General features: G+C 36.1%; 1 protein-coding gene across 2 annotated transcripts in view; it reads left to right on the top strand.

Annotated features, from left to right (window-relative positions):
• Nucleotides 1-26127, top strand: part of CFAP20DC (CFAP20 domain containing) — a 183795-nt gene that overhangs the window by 58196 nt on the left and 99472 nt on the right. For both annotated transcript variants that reach the window (XM_087953924.1, XM_087953925.1), the window contains 3 exons: nt 5088-5202; nt 9988-10144; nt 18844-18984. In XM_087953924.1, the coding sequence (XP_087810050.1) occupies nt 5088-5202; nt 9988-10144; nt 18844-18984 (413 nt within the window). The remainder of the gene's footprint in view (nt 1-5087; nt 5203-9987; nt 10145-18843; nt 18985-26127) is intronic.

The raw sequence follows: 26127 nt of genomic DNA, 5'->3' as shown, positions 1-26127 counted from the left end.
TGGATGAATATGAATACTTGAAGCAAGAGATGTTGAAGATATTTTGCACCCCTGGGACAGCCCTATGGGGGATGAGAGACAGACAGAATAGTCAACATGTGTAAGACAAAAATTTTCCAGCAGGTTGTTTTTTTTTAGCATATGGCACGCGTTAGCCAGGTATCTCCGAGGTGGTTGGCTGTCTCTATGAAAAGAATTTTTTCAGGTGGTGTTATCTTTACCCACAAGACACCTGAATGCCAGTAGGCAATCGGGAGGCTCATTTCTTGTCCCTGCGGGGTTATTCGCTCACGGGAATCGAGCCGCCGACCTCAGCTGTGCTCAGGCCCAGCGTCTTATCACATGAGCCACTGCGTCCCTCCTTTTCGAGCAGTGTCTGACTGGAAAATAAAGAGTTGTGACTCAGAAAGAAGCAAATAAATATGTTCCGATCAAACCTACTGGCTTATGAAATGTAGAGTTTGCCAGGAGTGAGGTCTAGACGTTTGGCAAAACTTGTAAGTTAGTAACAAGTCTACTAAAATTTACCTCTTTTAATCTGTATACAATGATGCTTAAAAAAAAATTGAACTTGTTGATATGTTCAGTATTTCTGCATAAATGTGACATAAAATGTGATCTGTTCTCTACAAAAGTTTCCTTGTGTAAATTCAAAAATATAGAACATTCAAAAGGGTCACAAATTTTTAAGCACCACTGTAGAAATAAATGGCATTGAAAAAAACCCAAACACACCAAAACAGCTGCATCTGTGCTGTCATGGGATTTGAAGATTTATGTAGGGCATCTTAGACTCAAGTGTTTTTATTCATCCCTTCATTCTTCCATTCTACTCCCTGAAAGAAAACCAGAAAAGGAAAAATATTGTAAACGGAACTGATAGAAGAAATTCATTTTGTGGTTTTTTTGTTTTGTTTGTTTTTTGTTTTTTGTTGTTGTTGTTTGGGGGGGGGAATCATAGTTTAAATAATCATCTGGAGCCAGTGATGATCCAGTGCTTGTTCAGTGTGGCCTGTGCATCACAAACACTGATAAAATATATCTAGGTGAAACGTGTGTATGTTGGTCTACTTAGCCAAGCATTGAAAAAATGTGAACAGTTTTGGCATGGTCTTCATTATATACACTAATGTTCAGAGTGTGAGAAGATTAACATGAACTCCAAGTTCAGAGAGACAAATATGATTTAATAAATCTGGTCACATGCCTCCCTTTATTAAAATAAAGCAATTGAAGGATATAATTTATTCACAAGGAATAAATTAAGCAATAGAAGGGAAACAGATGTTGCATTTTAAGTCAGAAATGCCTATACCTGCTCAGAAATCCAAGTGAATGAACTTGATACTGTAGAATGTATCTGTCTTAAATAATTCCCCTTTTATGACCCTTAATCCCTTAATTTGGGTAGAGACTGTGCAACTGGGATGGAGCTGAGCGTTTACTGGCCAGATAATCTTCCTGATGCCACCCGGAGTTCCCAAAATCAATAATGCAGTTGTCTACTATCTTCCACCTAACCAAGCAGAAGACACTGCAAACATCACAGGAATGCTACTCTATAGGGTGTAATGACAGAATACCTGTCAGAATTTTCCTTTGCCCCTATTTATGCCAAACAGGACAAGGCAAGGTTGTTCTGGGTTTATTTTTTCACATTTTCCTGTTTCTGTCATTTACAAATCTTCATTAAGGTTTTCTATCAGTTCCTATACAGATTTAACCTTTCCAGAAGGAAACTGCAGATCTTCCAAAAAACATAGAATAGTAGTGATTGGAGGCATACCTATAATTATTGTCAATTGCTATTGAGAAATAAGCTTTGCCAAACAAATTCCTTCCAGAAATTCTTGTGCTGCTGACAACATTCTCTTCAATGGGTAAAAGAAATTTCAAGAGATTGAGCTGTCATTAACTTGATATTAACCAGTAGGGAAGATTTACTTAAAAAGCATAAGCATGAAAATAGCATGTGGTTAAATAATGTTGGGGTTCCTAATTTTATGAATATATCATATATGAACTTTGCACTTAAACAAGCAGTTTAATACATTTAGAGCAGTGATATGTGGAGGACTGCCTGTATAGTACATGTTGGTGTGCCCCCATTTTGCATAGTTGCTGTGGTTTTTGTTGTTATTTTTGTTTTGTTGTAATTCTCTGTTTATTTTACATGGTTGTATTGTTATGAGCTGGTCGCCATACAAATCCTTGAAATAAATATCTGCATATATCTCCTTGTCTTTTGTGCAAATTGGCAGTGCTTTCTTTTATATTGTTCACAAGTTATTGGGTGAATTCCCTCAAGAATTGCATTTGCTGCCCATTTGTCTCAGCAGCTGACTAATTGGTATCAAATCAAATTCCTTTATTACAGTCTTTGACCAGCCATTACAGTAAAAATGAGAAATAGTTTGATGCAACAATCCATTATTGAGAAAAGAAAAAAACCAATAGCATAATAAAACAACATATCTAATTGAAAGTTTTGCACTTGAAGATCTTTGGCCATCTGATATATGAGTGTGGGATTAGCATCCCTTAAAAAGTAATACAATTGATTAATGTTGGCACTCATATTTGGAAACAATTGAGGAGATCAAAGAGCATCTTGTGGCATCAAAAAAGGACACTATCTGAGGATATAAGCAAGAGTTTCTACCTCCCTGGATCCACAAGGGCAAAATTTGTGCAAATAAGGACTGCCATGAAATCTTCCTGCCAGTAGAACTGATAGGAGGGCATCGAAAGGAAGCTCTAGAAAAGACCCATCTACATTTGCTGTAAAAATGAATTCCTTGCTGGGCTTTTAAATGTTAATTATAAGATATGTCTTCAACTGTTTACAATCTGTTCTTGTTTTCTATATTTTATGAACCTCACTAGGTATGCACCATAGCGGAATGTAAATATTTATTTGTATCCTGCCTTTGTTATTTTTTACAAATAACTCAAGGAGGTGAACATATCCAACAAACCTTCCTCTTGCTATTTTTCCCACAACAGCCCTGTGAGGTGGGTTGGGCTAAGAGAGAGAATGAGCCAGCATTCATGGCTAAGGTTGGACTTGAATTCACAAGTTTTCCATTTTCCATCCTGGTGCCTTAAGTACTGGACCACACTGGCTTGTTTTTAACTTGTGAATAAATAACGTGCAGCAGTTTCTTAATCGTAAAAGAATTGGTTCATTGGCATGTTTCTTTTCATATAAGATCAAATCTCTTTTTAGGTCTCCTGTTAGAAGATGATGTACACTCTTTTTAAAAATAATTGGAATTATTCCATTGATTTGCTCCATTTTGTTTTTTCCCCCCTCAACATTCTTTTGCCCTTGAGCATGTTTAGTCTTCATTGATTATATTGGCTCCCACTCCTATTTAAAGGATTGTCTATGGAGAATCTCAGTCATGGTTGAATGAGCCATGGTCATGGTTGTCCCAAAGGTGTTTTTTTTTTTCAAAAGTCAACTGAACTTTCTTTATTTTTCCTTGAAGACATTTCGCTTCTCATCCAAGAAGCTTTTTCAGTTCTGACTGAATGGTGGAGAATGGAAGGATTTGTATTCCTTGCAATCATCTGATTGTTAGCACTCATTCTGAGAGTTGTTGAGGCCACTTGAAGGTTTATTTGTATCCTCAGGGTCATCTGAATAGTGCAAATGGATATGGAACTTTCTTGGAACTGCTGAAAGGGCTATCTTGTAAACAGGAGATAGGTGTGTCATATCCCTCCCCTCCCCTTTTGTTGAGACAGGGCTGTTCAGTCTTAACATACATGACCTTTTTGACTCTTCTTTCAAACCAGCAGTCTTCTCTGGTTTGCTGTCTTCAAAAGAGTGAGTGGCCTTTCAAATGTCATGTGTTTAAAGGATTATTTTCCTAACTATTTTTTTCTATTTTTCCCATAAGCAGTCCCAAGAACATTGTTGTTGTTATTAGTGGCGAAGTCATGTCCGACCCATCATGACCCCATGGACAATGTTCCTCCAGGCCTGCCTATCCTCTACCATCTTCTGGAGTCCATTTAGGCTCACACCTTCAGTGCTTCAATGACTCCATCCAGCCACCTCGTTCTCTGTCGTCCCCTTCTTCTTCTAATGCCCTCAATCTTTCCCAGCATTATGCTCTTCTCCAGTGAATCCTTCATTCTCATAAGGTGGCCAAAGTATTTGAGTTTCATCAAGAACATTGCCACCTATCAACTGGTGACATTCAGACTAAGAAACAACCCCTTTTAGCTTGTATATCCAAAATAAAGGAAAATATTCTGATTTTGAGAGCTTGTCTAAAATTGTTTATCCGAAAGGGAAAAGCAAGCAATAGGAATTGCTAGCCTGATGGAAAAGGGAACTGAGTAAATTTATAGGCCTAAAATTTTACATTCTGATAGAACAAAACTTTTCGGTTATGAAATAAGAAATGTAGCTAGTATGAAATTTTTGGAAATGGGAAACAACATATTAGGAGACCAAACTGTTTGTGACTCTAACCTGCTAGTGATGTTCAGATACAGTGTCTCAGGCATCATTGGAGAACAGCTTAAATAGCAGTTAAGCATGTGGGTTTGATATTTGGAGATAGGCGATCAGAAGAGGAAACTAGCATGTTTTGTATCTGTTTTTTAAACAAAGCCCATATGATATTATAGATGCATTTTTAGAAAATGAAAACATACAGTGATTTTCCTTTTTAGAGATGTGATAGCATTTCCCAAGATTACACAAGCTGAAGGGAGCTGGGGGGTGGAAGCATGATTATTGAAGGCTTGCGGTTTCTCAATTCATGTAAATTGAATTCTTTCGTAAGTTTGAAATGCTATGGAAATCAAGCGAAGAGTGTGTAGCGTTGAAATAAAATTAACATGTAAAGTGATTTTATGTATTCAGCTTGAAGCGACTATGAATTTGAGAGAGAAATCTCATTACTTATCTTGTAGAAGGATAATATTTAACTTCTCCATTTGCTGTCCTTGATATAAAGCTTTTACATGTGAACGATGGTTTTCTGTGGCTGCCCAGAGAGAAAGGTTTTTGAATTGATGGAGATCAATTTCTATCATTTCTGTTCTCACCTTTTTCTCTCTTGCAGGATAACTGATTTAGGAAATATTAAAAGAAGATTATATTTATCGACGATCCACAAAGAATTGTCTGTAACCCCTCTGCATGCAAAAATCCCTCTCTTTACGATCAAGCGCAAAATTGTAAGTATATTTCCTTCCTTGTTCAAATGATTACTGTCATGTATGATTCTCTTCTACTTTCTATTGCAGTGCTTAAATATTTGGTCATTCCTACCAGCAATCCAGCATATCATGATTACAAGAAATTGTTTTTTCTGGTTAATTTCATGTTTCTTCAAAATTAATTGTACAGCAATGCACACAATGTAGTACAAACTGGATCATCATTAGACATTTCTGTGGCATGAAGTTTAAGTAGATTGGTGGAATACGAGATCAATCGTGAATCATACTGACAATTTCCAGGTGCTGTTTGTTCTTCCCATTCCTATTCAGTAGATAAGAACCAAAACACAATTTCATGCCAAGCATTCCAATAATGCTATGTTATTAATTCTATATGCACAGCACCTTATCTGCTTGATTTGAATAAAAAAATCCGATAGAAATTAAATACAAAACATCAAACATGGTATGCCAAAGATCATAAGAATTAGGATAAATGATCCTGTACTATAAGATGATTTGGTTACCTCTGCAATTACATCACTGGCAATTAATTCCAGCTAGAACAGATATCTGTCTGAAATTTAAAAAAATTGTGGTGGGTGGGTAAGGAAAACAATAGAGAGTTCTTAGATTCATGTATATAGGGAAATAAGCTTCAGATTTAATTTACAAAATTAAGATATCCTGGAAAACATGCATTTCATTTCAATCATGCAATCTATAGTAAAAAGAGGTAGTACTTACTTAGTGACTGCAGTTGGGACCAGCAACTTGGTTGCTAAGCAGCACAGTTACTTAGTGAAACATCACAGGACCACAACAGGCTTATAATTTCATTTCCACTGTGGTCAGTTTCTCTTGGGTGCATCATGTCATTAATTATCATAATCCTTGTTGATGATGTCCATGTTTTCGGATATCCTTAACCACAAATCAAATATGAATGTGTTTGTCATGTAGTCCCCCAGGCTATTTACATATGCAGTGTTTTCTTGCAAGGGTAATTTGGGGATACTGTTTTCTTAAAGAAGAAAAAACCATCTAGGAATAAGAATAGCTTTTTGTTTTTTTAAAAAAAATGAAATACCAATGTTTTATGCATCCCTTAGAAATGTTATCAAAAAATATCTAATTTTTTTATCTCTTTTCTACAGTCAGAAGTTAGGAATTAATTTAGCTATGTGGGTTTAATTTTTACTGCAGAATTTGTTCTGAATTAATCCTATCTTCTGGTGTTATATGTTACTATACAATATAAACATGTCCCCTTCATTTCACTCAGAACAGTTTGCTTTTTGTACTCAAAAAGCAAAAGCAAGCACCTTAATCCTTGCCTTTAATATATTTTGTTCCCAGCCAGTGAAATCTGTTGAGATTTAAAGCAACGGCAATAATAAATAATGATCTAGGAAGATGAATTTCCATGCTTGTAATAGTTCTGTTTCTGAAAACCAGGGGGAAGGTGAAACGAACAAATAAACAAAATGCTTCAAGAAATGTATTGATTTTTGCTACTGGAACCTTTTTTGTTTCATTAAACTAATAATGGGGGGCAAACATCCTCAGTGGAATAAAACATCATACAGTATAAATACTGTAAGTTATATTTTTCTTTTCTAAGATACATCGGAATGTACTTCTGAAACACTTTAAATTAATTGTTTCAGTTTTGATCCTCACAGCTTATAACCTATGTTGATTGGCTACAGAAGCCAGCTTTTAAAAATATAAAAGCATACTATAAATTGGGGTTTTCAAATTTTGTGGTGCTGTGACTACCTGAAAAGAATACATGTGACCTTCCTATGAATAGAAGAAATGCTTCTTGTTGGTCCTAGTGAGTGTGCCAGATATCAGTTTAATATCAAATGGGTTCCTTATTCATTGCTTTTTGTCTTTATACATGCCATTCCAGGACTCTATCAGAACTAGGACTCACTGTTGTTTTGCCCAAATGGAGTAGGACTGAGTTCTGACATTAAACCTGGTTTGTCTATACACGCTATCAGTTCCCAAAACTCCTTCCTACTCAGTCTGGACAAGCCAGCACCTTACCTCCAGATCATTTATAGAATTCTGGTTTGCACAAATAAAGCTGGATCACCATATGCACAACTGCCATGTCCAACATTCCAATTTGGGAATGTTGCTTAAGGCTCTGGGAAAACTGTACCATGCCAAAAGATCATATGAAATTTAAATTAGGGCCTTCTAATTCCAGTGATGGTCTTCCACTTTAGATCAAGGGAGGAAGAAGAAAAGTAATCATTGGCTATAAAGAGCACCACATACAGTTTATCCCTGTGCACTTTTAACAATTACTTGTATGGAGACACATTTATGAAAGGTTAAACATAATAATCTGATACTGGCCAAGGTATCAATTCATAAACAAGTCAGTACATGTGGGGAGGGTATGGCCAAAAGGCAAAACATCTTTATTATCTTAATGCACCCTTCATAAGAGCTATGATGGTGCAGTGGTTAGAATGCACTATTGCAGACTCATTCTGCCAGCTGCCAGCAGTTTGATTCTGACTTGCTCAAGGTTAACTCAGCCTTCCATCCTTCCAAGGTCAGTAAAATGAGGACCCTGATTGTTAGTGGCAATATGCTGACTCTATAAACTGCTTAGATAGGGATGTAAAACCCTATGAAGTGGTATATAAGTCTAAGTATTGACCTCACCTCTTTCCTAAGAGGTCTGTGTGTGCATAAGCACACCAACGTGCCTACTGTCCCTGTCGTTTCTTTTATTTTTTATTTTTCTTATATGTATCCATGTATTCATAGCTATATTTTTACTTATACCTATTATCTTGTAAGCAATTGACAAGCCAAATAAATAAATAAATAAATAAATATCTAAAAACTACCTAAAACTAAATATATCTTAAAACAAATAGTTCTCTTCCTTAGAAGCAAAGTACAGCTAAACCTTGTGGGTTGGAAACCTCCAGGAAAAAAACCAAACTTGTAGATGAAACTGAGAAATTAGAAAAAGAAAGTCTCAAAACATAAATACTGATGCGACACTTGTTCATTGGTGTGAAGAAAACTACATATTTGTATTCATGAAGTCATCAAGAGTCAGTCTTACCTGGAAGGAGAATTGGTTTTAATTACATCCTGAAGAGGAATGTTACATAGGGGAAAAAAAGACAATACCAGAATTGTATTGTGTTCCTACATACGTTCATATATTTAATTACTGGCTTAACCTCATCATTTTGGCAGATTCTGGAAAGATGCATTCATATGGTCCCTTTAGCCATTATAACCATTGAGAGAGCACTGATGGCCTTGCATTTTCTCCAAGTCAAGGACTAAGATAATTGGGAACAACTGATACATCTATGTATCTAGTGGAAACATTCTGGAGTCATGGCATAAGCGATCACCAAATCCTTTTAGGCCTGGTCAGTTATTAAAAATGATAGAAAAATTAGCCTCTTCTGTCAAATAAGCGGAATTTCAACAAAGCATAATGCACACAGAAGTTTATGTAATTTGTGGGATTATTATTAATGAACCCAAATGGTCCCTTAAATCCTCATTGGAGGAATTGGCAAATAACATTTCACGGATGTGGAGTTTCTATATTATTATGTAACCTATAGCTTTATATCCACAATTAGCCTTACTTTGCAGAGCAGGACATGTGGCATATTTGGAATAAATGAATTTTAGATATCATAACTGACACACATAACTTGGTTGAATTTAGGAACCTGATAGTAAGCCATCTCAGAATGGCCTTGTAGTAAGCAGCTGTATGAAAATGAGCTCAAATTTCACCAAAAATTCAGTTCCAAAGTAATTAGCTTTTAAAAAAATACCTGAGCAGCTGAGACATCAACCTTAAATTAAATTGCTTTATTTAATGTAATTACTTACATGCCAGTGAATTGGGTTTTAGACTGTATAGACAAAAAAAATCACTTTTTGTCTATACAGTCTAATCTGCACTATTTTGATTTGCCTTTATTAAGCATTTTATATTTGTTATGTAACAACTCATAGCTCATGATTTGATTTGATATTTCCATTTGTAAAGGATTTTTGCACAATATCGATAGAATACTAAAACTCTTGTATGATTGTAACCTTCAGTTGGGCAAAACAGTACACTACAGAGCAACATTTTTTAATCAATTTACCTCAGATGAAATAATTTTAAAAATGTGGACAAAATCCAGGACCTATGACTCCTATGGGATTGAAATTTGGCAAAGTTTTGGCCACTTTAATGCCTCTGAACTGCTGTTGTGGTCAGCCAGTCACGTGATTGTCATTTACAACACTCCCTGCCAGCTTTCCTCAGGGAAAGTCAATGGGGAAGCCAATAAAAAGCCCCTAGTGCTCCCTCTACTTTTTTACCCATGTGGTCTTTCTGTTTATGAACAGAAATATCTCTGAAACAGTGACCCCACAATCACGGATTGTCTATTCTCCATTAAAAATGTCAGCACTTTTTTTCAGCTATTTTTTTTCAAATGTCCCGGAAATTTTGAGAGACAGTTTTCAAAATTTTGACTACTACCTCCTTCTCCTCCTCCTCCTCCTCCTCCTCCTCCTCCTCCTCCTCCTCCTCCTCCTCTTCTTCTTTTCTTCTTCTTTTTGCTTGCATGATATCAAACCTGTTATGTACTAACTATGCTTTTGGGCTGTTTAGAGGCAGACGAGGCCCAAGTGGCATATAAGCCAAGCAACAAATACAATTGGTTTTTAATAGTGTATTTTATTGAAAATTAGTTTTTGCAAATATGTCTCTAAACTTTTTTTCCCTCTCCTTAGTGGTGCAATTTGTGCATTGACCTGGTGGCATTTACCAGTGAGCTATTCAAAGGCGCTGTTTTTCAGTCTTTGGATGGCATTATTGTTTCAGCCAACTGTAAACTGAGAAAAATCTTCACACTGAAGTCAAACCCCCTGAACCCTGCAGATGATGATGGTACGTTAAGCTTGGCTTCCTGGGATTCCAAATGGCTAAGATGTGCTTCCTGATTTCCAGGCTTATCTTTCTGATCTGTGTGATGCATTATCCATAATATATTTTTATTAGTTTACAATGTAATATAAAATGCAAAATACAAAAGTAAATAAAAGAGCAGTGAGAGGGGAGGGGAAAGGGGGGGGGAAGTGAGAAAAAGTGGGGGTGGGGAAGATAAATAAACTTTGACTTCCGACTCTCTCTTTTGCAGTAGAATAGGGCATTAACATCGAATCACAGCTTTTTGTTTTTCCATAATAATATAAACAAGTCATTTCTATTAAGATCTATCAATCTAATCTATAAAACCCCAAGTCCCGGTTACATTCTTTTCCACATCAAGCACAAAATTCAGAAGCGATTTCCATGTGAAAGCAACGTAATAATCTGTGATGCATTATCTAAAGGATTTTAGATGGTTTCCTGGCAATTAATGGATGCATAAGACATCCTATGCACGTTTCTGACTCGTGGAGAGTAAGTGACCTTTTCTAAATGTGGTTTCAAATGTGGTTCAGCATTTACATTTTTATAAAGCAGCACTTTTATTAAAACTGCATGGAAGATACTGTTTCAACTTTAAATTAGCATACAAACTGCTAATAATCTACCTTCAGGTAAGTGTTTCATTAAACACTTTGAAAAAAAGCTTGTTATTCAATTATCAAGGGTTTTTTTTTAACTGAGATATGTCATTTTCTCAAGGCAGCTTCTAAAATGAAAGTGCAGAGACTTCCCTTGTAAAATCTGGCCATTATGGAAATTGGACTTTTGAGGAAGGAAAAGAGAATTGATAATAAACTGCACATTAAGTATCTTACTAATAAAGTGTATTCATGAATTCCTATTATTCATCAGCTGCATATTTTATTTGAACTGTACACCATTTCCTAGACTAAACAATAAAAAAAATATTTTCTCCATCCTTCAGCATTGCTTATCAAAATTTCAGCTGTATATCATCCAGTTGATTCTTTCCCTTCATTGTTTTCTACCTAGACTGGAGACTTCAGTCTTCTTCAAAAGTGCTCTACAAAAGGAAGTAATAAAAGGTTCTAGGAAACAATAATTAAAAAGCTTCTTTTTGTTGTGTTATATAATACGAAAGTTTTTTCTAGCTTGTGGTTGGCTTTGTTTTTATTCTTTTTTTTAATGTTGTCTTGTGTGGTTCATCCAAAGCTATTTGTGATTATTCCCTGTTTATTACACTATATTCTGGATCTCACAAGATCATTTTCAGGGAAAAGTTAGGTGGGTGAAACTAGATTTTGGGGCAACTGTTTTGATTAACCCAACTCTAACTTACTGATCTTGTAACTTTTCCTTCTTGAATGTATCACCCTTATGGATTACTTGTCCTCGAAAGTTTTACAGTCTTTCAACTACTCTACTTCTATTTTTGTTCCTATTGATGGAAATGGAGCATACAAGAGAATGTTAACGTGGTAGAAGTTTGAATTGAGGTTGGCAAACTAAACTATTTTTAATACAATATTTTTAATGTATTTTTAATACATTAAAAATAGTTTTAATACAGTCCTGCTCTGTAATGGAGATCAGCTGTTATTGATGTCATGATGGAATTTCAAATCTTCCCCACAATCCCAAATACAGTCTATTTCTGCCTTTCTGAGCTGAGAGCAGCAATGCCACTATGGAGAAATGAGCAACAGGAAGCCTGTGGTACTTTAGACATTGAAATACGATTCCCAGAATCCTTAAGAAACATAGACTTTAATGAAGGATGTTGGGAGTTGTAGTTCAGCAATATCTGGAATGTTATAGTTTGGTTATCCTGGAGAGCATTGGGTAACATGGATGCCTGAAATGCTATCTTCAAGCAGAGAAATGAAGTTCAAGGCATTTGGGGATTCATAACCACTAGGACACATTCCAGGTACCATTGAAGGATGTGAGAAGATCCTCCAGTCCTCAGATTTTCCATTTTTTCATCAATGTCTTCCTGGCTGTGTAAAGGAGAAGAAGTTGGTTGAACAGTCAAGATGCCTAACCAAAATTATTATTTAAAAAAAGAAGAAAGTCTTTGCAGGAATATGGTGCTTGGTTTAGAATATGACTAAATGTGTTGGAAGGAGTCCTTTGGTCCATCCCCTTTCTGCTTATTGCAGGAATCCAAATTAAAGCATCCTTGATCACGTTTGTTCAATTCCTGCTTGATTACATCCAATAAAATGCAGCCAGCCTTCTGCCTTCATAATTGATTCCATTGATGAAATATTGTTACCATTAGGAAGTTTTTGTTCGCATCCAGTTGAAATTTGTCTTGCTATAACATACAGCTGTTTTTTCATATCTGTAGTCTACAGCAGTAGAGAACAAACCCTGGCCTCCTATCAATGTCTCTTCAAATTCATGGGGGAAATATCTTTTCTCAAGAGTCTTTTTCTATAAGTAAAGATGCCCTGTTTTCTCAGGATTTAGTTTCCATTCCACTGTCATCCTCATTACTCTTTTTGTACAAGTTCCATTTTGGCAAAATCCTTTTTAAAACATTAGATCAGATCTTGGAGAATAGAAAAGAACTTTTACTTCCTTAAATACACAAAAGTGAATTCTATTATTGAAGCCCTAAGGTGCATTTGGATTTTTTTTTTTTTGTAGGCTTATTGTGATGCTGATATATAGTCAGCTAATGTTCAACTATCAGGCCCCACAAACCAAGAACAACATGTGGAGTTACTTCTGAGTAGTTTCTTTATTGTTGTTCTCATACAGACTGAATCTTGCCACACTAAAGCAACTATCTGCACAACTATATTCCGTGAATTGTTAAGGCCCTCTTCCTGCCGACCAGACATTTTAAGCTCCCCTGCCTCTTTGCCCTCTGGGAAGCAGCCCCTCCTTTCTGAGACTCCAGACTACATTCCACCACAATCCTCCACTTCAAAATGTTGATGACTTTAGTTTAAACACATAGAGACATCTGATTGACAGTGAAGAATTCCCCTATTCTAAGAGGAATGGTCTCAGAAAGGAAGGGAGACTTAGAAAACTGTTTTGTGGTTTTGTTAACTTAGATTCACAAATGTTACAGAATATGGTTCCACTTGGTCACAGCTCACATGCTAGAGGCACTGCTGTACAGATAGTCCTCACTTACAACAGTTCATTTAGTGACTTGAAGTTACAACATCACTGAAAAAAGTGACTTATAACCATTTGTCATCCTTATGATCGTTGCAGCATGCCCCATGGTCACAATTTACATTTGGATGCTTGATAACTGGTTCATATTTATGACGGTTGTAGTGTCCTGGGGTCATGTGATCATCTTTTTGCGACAAGTCAATGGAGAAGCAAGATTCACTTAACAACCGTGTTACTAATTTAACAATTGCAGTGATTCCCTTAAGAAATGTGGCAAGAAAAGTCATAAAATGGGGCAAAACTCACTTAAGAAATTTCTCACTTAGCAGCATAAACTCTGGGCTCAATTGTGATCATAAGTCAAACACTACCTATAGTTTATCAGAAGAAAAAGATAAAGTTTTAGAAGATGTTATCATGATTGTTAATTGTTCTTTTTTTTCTGATAAAGGAGAATATTTGAAGTACTGATATTATCTAGTTAATAAAAAAAACCAAACTCAGGGAACACCAGGGACCCTTGGTTTTTTTTTTCCCCTTCCTGGACTAAATTCCTGCACTCTGATCCAAATACAGTATATCAGTATTGATTCTTAAAGGAAAATATGTTGCCATGGAGATAGTATTTTAATTGTGCATTTCTTCTCTCTCGGTCTGATTTAAATGTGTATGGTTGTGGTTTTCAAGGATTGGCAATTTATTTTGCAGAGCTGTAGTCTTTGTGCAGCCCACCTTTGCCAGCCTTACCTGCTTAATCGGTTTTGCGTTAGTCTGGAAAACTCTGTGATATTGAAGTGTTTATTGAAAGGTCTTCAAAAGAGTGACAACCAAATAGCAATAGCACTTAGACTTATATACCACTACACAGAGCTTAACAGCCCTCTCTAAGCGGTTTACAGAGTCAGCCTATTGCCCCCAACAACCTGGGACCTCCTTTTACCCACTTCTGAAGGATGGAAGGCTGAGTCAACCTTGAGCCTGGTGAGATTCGAACTGCCAAATTACAGGCAGCTGGCAGTCAGCAGAAGTAGCCTGCAGTACTGCACTCTAACCACTGCGCCACCATCGCTCTTCAATGAGATTGAATTAGGTGGCATTGATTTCTAGTCAGCCTACCTGATGTGGAAGTTGGCATTTCCTTTGTATTTATTTATTTTTATTGATGTATTTAAAACATGTACTGTATATAGCAGCCCATCTTATACCAAACTTTGGGTGGCTCCCAATCATGCAGATGATATGCTGTATGGGACATAGAATTATAAATGTTTCTTATTGTTCGGTTAAGTAAGGACTGCCCGGAAGATTGGTCACAAACCATTAGAGTTATGAGACTTTCTACCTTTGAGAGTCTTGATACCTACCAGTGACACATTTTTCGCCTTAGATTTCATTGAAATTCCTTTTTTTGTAATCTTACCCATTTTACTTCATAATCAATGTTATGTTAAGACAGTAAGTTAATCATCTTCCCAGCAGACTTTCATTATTAGGTAGATTACAAACACAATGTATAAAAAATAATGAAGAAGTCATTCCAAGTTCTATGGCCCTTCAAAATGGAAGGGAACAAGGAAGCTGTAATCGAAGTCTAGCTGAGCCAATATTATTTAACTTGGTCTTGCTCTACAGTTGCTGTAGTGATGAACAGTTTAATACATATTTTTGCATAGAGCAGAATTCAGTGTTACACATTGGACTGGCCTAATGAACTAATTATCTAAGACTCATTAAAAGATATAGCATGACCTTGTTTTAATATAACACTTCCTGCTTTATTGGGATTTATGGAAGAATGCTTCCTTTGGGTAGCATCTCAGGCAGGGGTGAGATTCAATTTTTTTAACAACCAGTTCTGTGGGTGTGGCTTAGTTGGTGGGCGTGGTTTGGTGGTCATGTTACTGGCTGGGCGTAGCCAACTCAACATCACATCGAGGCACACTTCTCCTTGCCTGGCCTCTCGTGACTGTGGGGATGCTGCAAAACGGTAATAAGTCACTTTTTTCAGTGCCATTGTAACTTTGAATGGTCACTCCACACAAGCAAAGTACCAGCAAAGGAGAAAAAAAACCTCCAGAGAAGCTCTGGAGACAGGAAGTCTAGTCCTGCCAAGAATGTAATAAGGGTTAACGGAGAGGCAGTTTCTGTAAGCAACACCAGAATGTTTCCTTCCTGCCTTCCTTACAGGATTAGGCCAGTAATTTCTTCTAACAATCAGTTCTCCAAACTGCGTAGAATGTTAACAACCGGTTCTAGAGAATAGGTGCGAACCAGTAGAATTCCACCCCTGATTTCAGGCCCCATTAGCAAGGTTTGGCATCCATCTGTCCACCTCCATTTTTTCCACCAAATTCGTCCACATTCCAGAGAACCTTTGTATCTATTTGTTTGGCCATTCTGATCTGCTTCTTATATCTGTCATTGTAAAGAGACGTTATGGGAAATATGGATGTTCAGCTTCTCTTTTGCATGCTTCCTCTTAAAAGAGCATCTTGACAGCTGTTATTATTTCATCTCAAGTCCATGAGATATAAGGACTGTGACTGCTTTAGGAGTTGTATTTCACTTTTATCTTCCAGCATCATTACCTGAGACACTTTATGAAATAGTTTTCAGCTATCTAAGGCAGTATCTCAGTTTTCTTTTCAATACAGTACCATTACTGCCTCTCCCCCAGACCAGGAATTGTGAACTGATACCCATTTTCTCCAGGAAACAAAATGGTGAAGATATGATTTCATTTTTTGGATAAACAGGAGAAATATGTACATAAACTAGAGAGGCCTGTCTTAGTTTTATGAGGAAAAAACCAGCCTGGTATGTCTTGAGCATTCATACAGAAGAAGAATTGCAGAAGAAAGCATAATTGTGCCTAGTTATTTTTACAAAAGCAATGAACAGAAATTTGTCTTCTTCATAAAGCAATAGAAGCTAATTATTTCACCCGAAAGTCAGAAACTTTCTACTCATTTTAATCAGTATTACAGCAATGAGGCTGAGCCTTGGGGTGAGACACAGAATTGGAATCTAATGGATAAGTCAATTTCTCACTGTAAAGCTCTTTGAATATTTTTCTGGAGTCTTGAGTTGTATTCTCACATTTTGTTTTAGCTTTTTCACTTCTTATTAAACTAGGACATTGATTTGCTTTCTGATACAAAATGATTGGCAAACTCCTTAGGTACTCCTCCTAGAGCCTTCCCCTTTTTCCATTTGGAGGTTCTCTTTGTTTTTTTTCTAATGTAACCGATTGTGTACAATAACATGAACCAATTATTTGTTCTTTGCAATAAAGTCCTTCTCCATTACTGATAATAAGCTTGTCTGGGCTTGTCAAATACCATGAATGTCTAGCAGAATGGTTTTGCAGGGTCAGGACAAACCCCTATATGCTTAAAAATATTCTTTGGAGAGGAAGCAGATTGCACTGTTTAATTGTGTGGGTTAGATTCAGTGAGCAAAGAACAAAGACTTCATATAATTTTAATGCCAAAGGTGTTGGGTTCATTCTGATATTAAAAGGAACTGCAGTGGATGTTTTTCACTTTAATAAATGGAACAATATAGTAGCAACATAGAGCAGATGAAAGCTAGGCCAAAGTATTTGAGTATTCAAATATATTGACCTCTCTGAACTTACTATTCAGTGTTGACCTCACCTCATTCCTAAGAGGTCTGTAAGGAGCGTGCATGAGTGCACAATCGTGCCTACCATCCCTGTCCTATTGTCCCCATTTATTCATACCTATTTCCTGTATTCTTACTCATGTTTATACTTATACCTATTATCTTGTAAGCGATTGACAGATCAAATAAATACTTACAAGAGGAACTTCATGGATAGCATAACTGCTTTAGAAATCACAGAGCAATCTGCACAATCTAAATTGTGACACTAGCTAATTGCTGAGTATTTTTAATTATGAAATTCTACTGTCCTGAAATCTAATTAATTCTTATCTGCACACATAAATTATTTTAAGAGTGGGCTAAAAGCAATCATGCATATACAATTAAGATTTCTGGAAAGGACACACAGCTGGTGACTAGTTGTAGGTTTATACACCTGAAAAGATTAAGATCATTTCTTTAACCAACCATTCCAACAAGATAGAAATTAATTATCTGTTCCCATGGTGCACAGTATGTGACTTCATAGCCAATGAATGTAACCTCCCAAAGCCAGGGGCATTGCCCTCTCAAATTCTTTGCTGAACTGTAATTTTGATTCTGCCAAAAAGGGAAAATAGTTTAATGTATCAGTATAACCATATTAACACTTGGAGTATATGAATTATTGAAGATCAGGTTTGAATTTGCATTTTCATGAGTTGAATTTATTTGAATTTTCAGTTTGAATCATCAGATAATTTATTTGACTTGATTAAAAAGTGTGTTTGCAGGTATAAAAGTCCATTTAATCTTAACACGGATTCAGAAGAGTCTGATTTGATTTGATGCTCTGAATAAATTGAAAGTTTCAGATTGAAAGGATGATTTGATCAAATTGCCTTGAATTAGAAATTTTGCGTAGCCTTATTTATTTATGCTCCGACAGCTTGTTCCTCCCAACAGCAGTTTTATCCTGTTTACTCTCTTATAGTTAGCTAAATTAGACAGGTTTTGAGGCAGTTATCAAGTGGGATCCATTCTATGACTGCCTTGGTCCACCTGCATCAGTTCTTCTTGCCAGCCTATTTCCATTTCAATTCTTTTACTCTCTTGAACATATTGTATACTTTTGTTTTTTCTCTAAGCCATGTACACGTCTTTCTAACTTGTCTTGTAATGGTGAGCATGTATCCTTCCATGGCTCTTTGTGCCACTCATATCTTTTGTATTGATTTTGAGGTTAGTGTCCATGTTTCACTGGTATATGTTAGAGCAGGCAGCGCACACTGATCGAAACCTTTTCTCTTCAGGCATAGGAGGAGGCTGTTTTGGAGAATTATACAATCATAATTTCATATGCAATTATGAGATGGACGGATGGATGGACAGACAGACCAATTAGTTCCCTTTAGCCTGAAACTTTCCTCTCATCCTCATCCCTAACGCATTCATCTCAAAACTTATTTAGTGCATCAGTTCTTCACATGAACCTCACTGATTTTTTTTTTTTAATAGCATCAGAATGTTATTGGTAAGAAAGAGGTAAGATGGAGATATAATGGTCTCCATATCCTTTTTGATGTTGGGAGCTGTGGCACATCATTTAACAACTAAACCCTTCTGTTCAGGTAAAGTAAAGATGATGTCTGGTGCTGCTAATTTCTAATCTATAAATAATGAGTCTCGTCCAGAAGAAATCATGGTTTCAAAAGGTACTGAAATTGAACAGATGTATGGACTTTTTTTTCCTTTGCTTTCTGATCCTTGAGACTGATAAAAGGTTCTTCTCATTATATAAATACAGGAACTAAAACAGAGTTCCAGTATCTCTATTGCACACTGATGCAGTCATTAGTTTTAATTGTTTGTTCAGATAGTCAGAATGAGAAAGTGAAGTCTTTGCTATAGTTTACTCAGATTTCATTAATCTTCTGTTACAGCTGATGGGCCAAGAGATACGATTCCTCGAGGCTGTCAGTTAAATACAGATGTGCCGCAAGTCACACAGCTGCTGAACATGAAGAAGCTGCACCAAACAGAACAAAAATGTAGAGGCCGACCTTTAAATTCACCAGAATTAGGTACTTTTTGTGATTAATATTTATTTATTATATCTACTCGGGCCAAGGACTTTTGTTCAGGTGATATTGACTGTATTCACACATAGTACTGTATTAAGCCATAACATGTCATGTTTGTTTTCACATAGCTTTTGTAGAAACTCAGATACTGTGAATTATTCAAGAAACAACAACAGTGTTTAACCCATCCATCCTTTTCAAGGGAGATGCGTATTGTCCGGTCTCAGAGTCTATAATTTTTAATTGCTAGTTTTATTAGTAGTTTTAACTTTTATAGTCTGACTTTTTAAAAATTTATAGTTGTCTTAAGTGCTCAGTACAAGGTAAGTATAAATAAAGCCAATCTAAAGAAATAACTTCTGTAAATAACCAAAATAACGTTTTCCCTAAAATGGCCTATTTTCCTCTCTAAAAGTGGGAGTGGATGGATGGACGGACTTAATACACTACCTCCTGTGTAGAACATTGATTCCAAGTGGGCCTATTGGACTATCTCTCTGGAACTAAATGACGGCCATTCACATATGTGAGAAATGAATGCGTTTATAGAAATTGGTACAGGTTGTCCTCATTTTGTGACTTCCGTTGGTTCTGGCAACTCAGTCTTTAACAACATGGGCATTAAATAAGCAGGTGAATGAGAGAGATATGCTATGAAGATCATTGGTTGTTGCCTTCTCATTCAGATAAAGTTTCCTCATTCTGTGACTGACACAGTTTTTCGCGTTTTTTGCCCCCTGATAGGGTGGAGAGATTTCCTAAACAAGCTATCTCCTCCTGAGCTGCTTTTCTCCAGAGCATAGCGGTTCTTTAAAAAGTCCAACTGCAAGTTAATAAGCTCAGATCTGTGAGCTTCATTAATTGATTAGAATCCTTGGACTGGCTGGCAGCTGCTCCCTGAAACTTACCAGACCTTAATCAGTTTCACACTGAAGACTTTTGTTGTAATAAATGCCCACAGAAAATGAATTTTTATTACCATTTATTACTATGGTATTTGTGATCTCTGTCCAAGGCAATCATTAAACAAGGACTACTTGTAAACCTTTTCATCTTGTCAAATTTACTAGTAGGGTGAATAGGGATATGGAATTATTAGTTATCCCTGCATCTTGCGCACCAGAATCTCACTGTGTTGTCTTTCAGTATGAATTTAGAATCCATTTCTTGGATATGGGATAATGTGAAATTTAGAACTGCTTTTGAATAATAAGCTCCACATTAAACTTTGCTTACTTAAAAACAAAACAAAATCTGAAAAATGTGTGCTCTTCCATCAAGCTACTTTGTTCCCCCCAAAAAATATTTGCCTATGAAACTAAAATATTAATAAGAATTGCAACAAAATTAAAAAGGGAGTTAATTTAATTTAGATTATGAAACTCTTTCTGTATCTGATGTAATTGAGAAAAGGGGTAATAGAGTTCATTTAATTTTGAATTAACAGTTAATAGTATAATTATTTTTTAATTTTATTTTATCCTCTATATGATAACTTTAATTTTATTTTGCAATTTGAATAAAAATTCAGGGTACTGTATTTCTAGGAATTTCAATGCAATTTATTTAAAAGTTCAAGAACAAATGATGCATGGCATAATGTAGAGAAGAAAGGTAGCCAAGATGATTACAGAAGCATTGGCATGGATTTCTTGAAAACATGTAATACCACTATTAGCATTTTTAATACCACTATTAACATTTTTAATTCTGATGTAAAATTACCTGGTGATTCCATTTAAATGTGCTTTAGTGGATGTGCTTTAATACAAAACTATGCAAATATGATAGCAGAGATAAATGTTTATGTAATATCACATGCAAATAATTGTTTTTAAAAAATACTTGTGTAAATCAAGCATAACTCCTGGTGATCACAGGGGCATATCCAAATAGTTTTCTTGCAAAATTATGGATTTGTTTATATATTTAATTCATTTAAAATATTAAATGTTACGGATACGGTTTGTGTTGCTTTCTTCCAGGTTGTTTTCAATACTCCAGTCTTACAGAGCAAGGGGGCCTTTTTTGGTGTAGTAGTTAGGGCAGTGATGGCAAACCTTTTTGTTATGGTGTGCCGAAAGCGTGTGCGTTCGCAGCAGCACATGTGCATGCGTGCCAGCACCCACAATGCAATGCTCCCCATCTTCCCTGCGCATGCACGCACAACACCCCCCTGCCCCCTTATCTGCACTGCACATGTGTGCACCTCCTTGAGGGAAGCCTCTGCAGCCTCTGGAGGCTGAAAAACGGGCCCTTTTCGGCACTTCCGATATTTCCAAAACGCCCGTTTTTTTCGGGCTGCGGAGGCTTTCTTCAAGCTTCTGGGAGGCAGAAAAAGGTCTCAAACGGGCCAAAACTCATCTGGGAGGCATGCGCATGTGCAGTGCAGGTAAGTTTGGCTGGGGCTCGTGTGCCCGCACAAATGGCTCTGTGTGCCACCTGTGGCACGCGTGCCATAGGTTCGCCATCACGGGGTTAGGGCATCAGGCCAGAAACCAGGAGACTTGAGTTCTAGTTCCACCTTAGATACAAAGCTAATTGGATTATCTTGGACCACTCTCTCTTCCTCAAGAAGAGCCCTTCTTTCCTAGGAAGAAGACAGTGGTAAACCACTTCTGAAAATGTTGGCAAGAAAACTACATGGACTCATCCAGACAGTCACTAGGAGTCAATACTAACTTGAACGTGCAAAAAAACAAAACAAAACACCAGTTTATAGCTCTGAGATTTTCTTGTGGTCTCCTGAGATCCGATCCTGCCTATCTTTTTTGAGATCTCACAAAGTTGGTTAGATGTTTCCACCTAGCTAATCTAACCAGCCCTCGTTGCCTCAGTAATAAGTAAAACATGTTTACAAGTAGTTTTCAGTGAATGAGGGTATTTGGGACCCAGATTTTCATCACTAAGCAATGCAGTCGTAAATGTGACCGCATTGCTTAGCATCAGCAATCCTGCCACTCTCCATTGCTCTGGTTAATCAAATCCAACTGGTTGTTAGGTTAGGACCCACAGAATCCAAGCCATTCTGGCTTGTTGCCTGCCAACCCTGAGCCTCAGTAAGGTAAGGGACTGCTCCCTCTTGGACTGCCCCGCCTTTCTATCTACCCACCCCATCTCTGGTCTTTTAGCTGCCCTGCACAGCAGCACTCCTCAATGACCATGGCAGTGTAATATTGCTACGTAAATATGATTTAAGCATGATCTATGATCTATCATGGGTTTGGTCATATTTATGCAGAGATATTGAAAATTCAAAAGAGTCCACAAATGTTTAGATATCACTGTATGTTTTTCCATGTATCTTGCTATTTTCAATTTTATTGTTAATTATAAGGACAAAGCAATACATTGACCATCCTACAGCCATATATTATGGTCATGGTAAGCCTTCTATCTCAATGCATTTTTGTTTCTCCTTTCTTGACTGAAAGTTCCTAATTCATTGCTTACAGCTAATTTCCCTGAATTTCAAATGTAATTTTGTTCTATCAAAGAGCAATTCATTGCTCTGAAAGCTTTCAACAAAATTAATAAAACCTGCATGTATTCACTTATGTGTAAATTGACTAACATTTTACACTATTAATTTCTTCAATTCCCGGGCCAGATTAAGTCCTGACTGTTAGTCAATGTAGGAAGCTTTTCCCTGCTCCAATAATGGGACCTGATTTAATTGAACACAGAATCAAGTCTGGTTGCTTAAATTGAAGAGCTCACTTTGCAAATAGCAATATGCAGTGGTCTACTAAACACAAATCAAAATTGGTAATTTATTTTTTTTAAAAAACAAAACTCTAACAGTCTTTGCTGAAATGCTTTTTGTTTCCACAGGAGCAACATTTTTGCTATTGCGTTATTAAGAACAGCGAGGTGTGCTTATGTGTAAACTATCTTGTCTCTGTTATAGGTGAAATTTGGTTATTACACTTGAGAATATAAAGAGCCGAACTGAAGCCATTTTGTGTTCACAGTCTGAACGTGAAAAGTTCAGAACAGTTATGAAATGTGTTTTTGCTAGACAATTATGCTAGATTGCAAAACTGTGTACTTGGCTTAAGTTAGAGATATGTTCTAGGGCGTTTTGACATTATATGGTCACATTAAGAGAAATTAATGACCCTATTATAGTCTTCTGGTATTTGAATAACAGGAAATCTGGAGATAAATCTGAATAAAGAATGTTGATAATCTTCCAATGTCAAGTGGGGGAATTTTTGTGGAAAGACCTACAACTTTCCTATGGGATTCTATGTATTTTTGATTTGGAAAACAAGATGTGTTATGTAACTGTTTATATAACTATATTTGGATATAAATATGTGGTCTTTATGGGAAGAGGCGTCTCCTTTTCCTCATACTATGACCAGTATGTGTTAAAGGTTGATCGATACTACAGTATCTTAAATAAAAGCCAGTTACGTGTTTCATCATATCAAGTCTGTTCTTTCATTTCTGCTCTTACTTATCACATCTCCCTATGCAAAATACAATATGTATTGATCTCTAAAAATATATCTCAGTCCATTTCTGCCTTAAGAGTAAGGTTTTTCTTTTTTTAAAATAATCCTGCCTTTCTATTGTCAATTTACTGCAAATCATATCCCTGCTTGCCCAGTTCACTCATTGTACTTGTCCATTCCCTAGGAGGGGATGCTTCCTCACTTGTAAGAAATGATGAACTTATGAGTTTTGAATAAAGATGAGACATGAAGAATAGTGGTAAAATAGAAACAGCTTTCCATAGTAAAGTTTGTTCATACATAATTTGCAGCCTGGCTACAATTTGCCTTAAGTCGATGTTACATGGGCCACTATGGGCTTCACTGATGGTCCCTAGCCTACTAAGAAGGTGCCCCTGAAAAAAAAAACTCTCAAATCACATTACTCACACAAGCCCTTTTCATTGCCCCAAATTGACATGATCCTGTCCTATTTCACATTCTAAGTACACTTGTAGCTGTGCTTTGTTAGAGGTGTGAGTATATATGAATTTGGACAGCAAATGAACCCATGGCAAAATTATTTGCAATGAATGTATGATGCCATGAGAAGTATGGGTCAGGAAATCAGTATATCAAAGACCGAGGCAGGGGAAAAATGAGTGAATAATGACAAATTATGCATATTTGTCAAAAAATAATAGTCCTGGAACAAGTGGATAAATACCTTGATAGACTGTTTATTAAAAGTGGAAAAATGAAGAAATTTTAGAACGATGGCATTTTGGAGGATATATGGCCTTTTGTGGGAAATGAATATAAAAATAATAAACATATTTGTATCTATGAGTGCTTCTACTTGTGTTATATGGAAGAGGGAATTGACTATATAAGAAAAAGCAATGATATTTATGTATTAACAATTCAAAATATGAAAGTTACCTAGAAGTAACTAGGGAAAGCAGCTTGGATTTCATCAAACATAGATTTCAATTATGTAGAAATATAAGTTAATTGGCTATAATAAGCTATAAATATATAATTATATTGCAGTACTAATATTTCATGTACTAATTCCATGAAATTGAATGAGGAAAATTCTTAAAATAGTGAGATTATTTTTAAATTTATTTTATTATTTTTCTATTAAAGATACTAAACACTAATACAAATTAATATCCTGGAACAAGTAGATAAATACCTTGATAGAATGTTTATTAAAGATGAAAAAAATGAAGATGTTTTAGAACAATGGCATATCGGAGGAAATGAATATATAAACTAGAAGAAGAAACAGAAAAGTTCACAAAATGCAGAAAAAGCAAAGACTTTCATCAAACCTTTCCTAACTATGAAATGAGTTCCATTTCAGTCTCTTTCCATGAGTATATTGCTTAATTATATGATTTTTTCAAATCTTACAGCAAAAATATTCCAAACTTTTCTGATCTCCCATAGTTTAAAACTCTCTTAAATCAAAATCCCCCCTCTCTCTCTTTCTCTTTTTTTCTTTATGCTTTTTCCCAATTTTATATTATTTTAAATTCTTGAGTATCTACTTAAAATTACTTAAATCTAAAGAAAGTAAAACTCACCAAGTGTTAAATTTAACTCACTGTTTTGAAGGTCTCTGATATAGTGCTTAAACTGAACATTTCCAAAAGTGATTGGGTTAAAACAAAAGAGTTTGACAGGCTTAGTGCCCTTATGAAAGGCTCCGTCCCTGCTGAGAACAAAGATGTCATCTCCCTCAGCTCCTGGCACTCAAACCCACAAGAGACCATTGTTTTACAGTCTCCCATGAGAAGCTGCTATTCAGAACACTCTTGGGCAATCTCCTGATCTCACCTTCTCTGGAGAAATTTGAGGGACTGGTCTTCTTGCCAGTCTTGCATTCTACATATCAGTTGTCTTCACTCATTTGCATAGCCATAGACATTTGCAATAAGTCATGATTCACACCGGAAGCCCAAAATATGAGAATGTTAAAGCAAAACAAAATTCTTTTTTAACAGCATTTAAATTAGCATAAGTTTGGTTGGTAAAGTAGTAAAATAATTAGTGGCTATATCCCTGAGCTCTGTCACTTTTTAAATTCTTGTTAACTAAAGAAAATGAATGCCTTGAGCTTTAGAGTTTAATCTTTATTTTTAATCTAGCAGTATGAATAAGAGATGAATTCTTATGCCATTCGCTTCCTTTCAGAGACCCCAAACCAGACCTTTCTAGAAATGAGTGCTTTGATAATTTTAAGCTTTGATTTATTTTGAAATGCCATTTTTCATCTTTTCCATTTTAATATTCCAGTTAAAGTCAAGAGTCCACATTTTTAAAGACTTTTTTATATATAACTCAAGGTGGCAAACACATCTAATACTCCTTCCTCCTGTTTTTTCCACAACAACCCTGTGAAATGACTTGGAGTCAAAGGAAGGGGATTGGGACCCACCCAAGGTCACCCAACTCAGTCACCTGGTTTCTAGCCTGATGTCTTAACCATAAGACCAAGCTGGCTCTCATTTATCTTTTTTACCCTTTCTCCCAATTTTTACCTAAATACAGTTGTTGGAAAAGACTTGTGTGTATTGATATTTCCCATTAATAGCCATCTGTATGATAGAGTTGAAAAAAAACCTGGATTTTGAGGTAAAGAACAAAAAATGCAAGGAAATGATTATGTCACATTTTGACTAGATTCAGA

The sequence above is a fragment of the Notechis scutatus genome, chromosome 2 (genome assembly GCF_049901735.1).
Source record: "Notechis scutatus isolate UNSWTSFEM ecotype Mainland chromosome 2, rNotScu1.2, whole genome shotgun sequence".
NCBI classification, from domain to species: domain Eukaryota; kingdom Metazoa; phylum Chordata; class Lepidosauria; order Squamata; family Elapidae; genus Notechis; species Notechis scutatus.
This window is presented reverse-complemented; position numbering and strand designations above follow the sequence as displayed.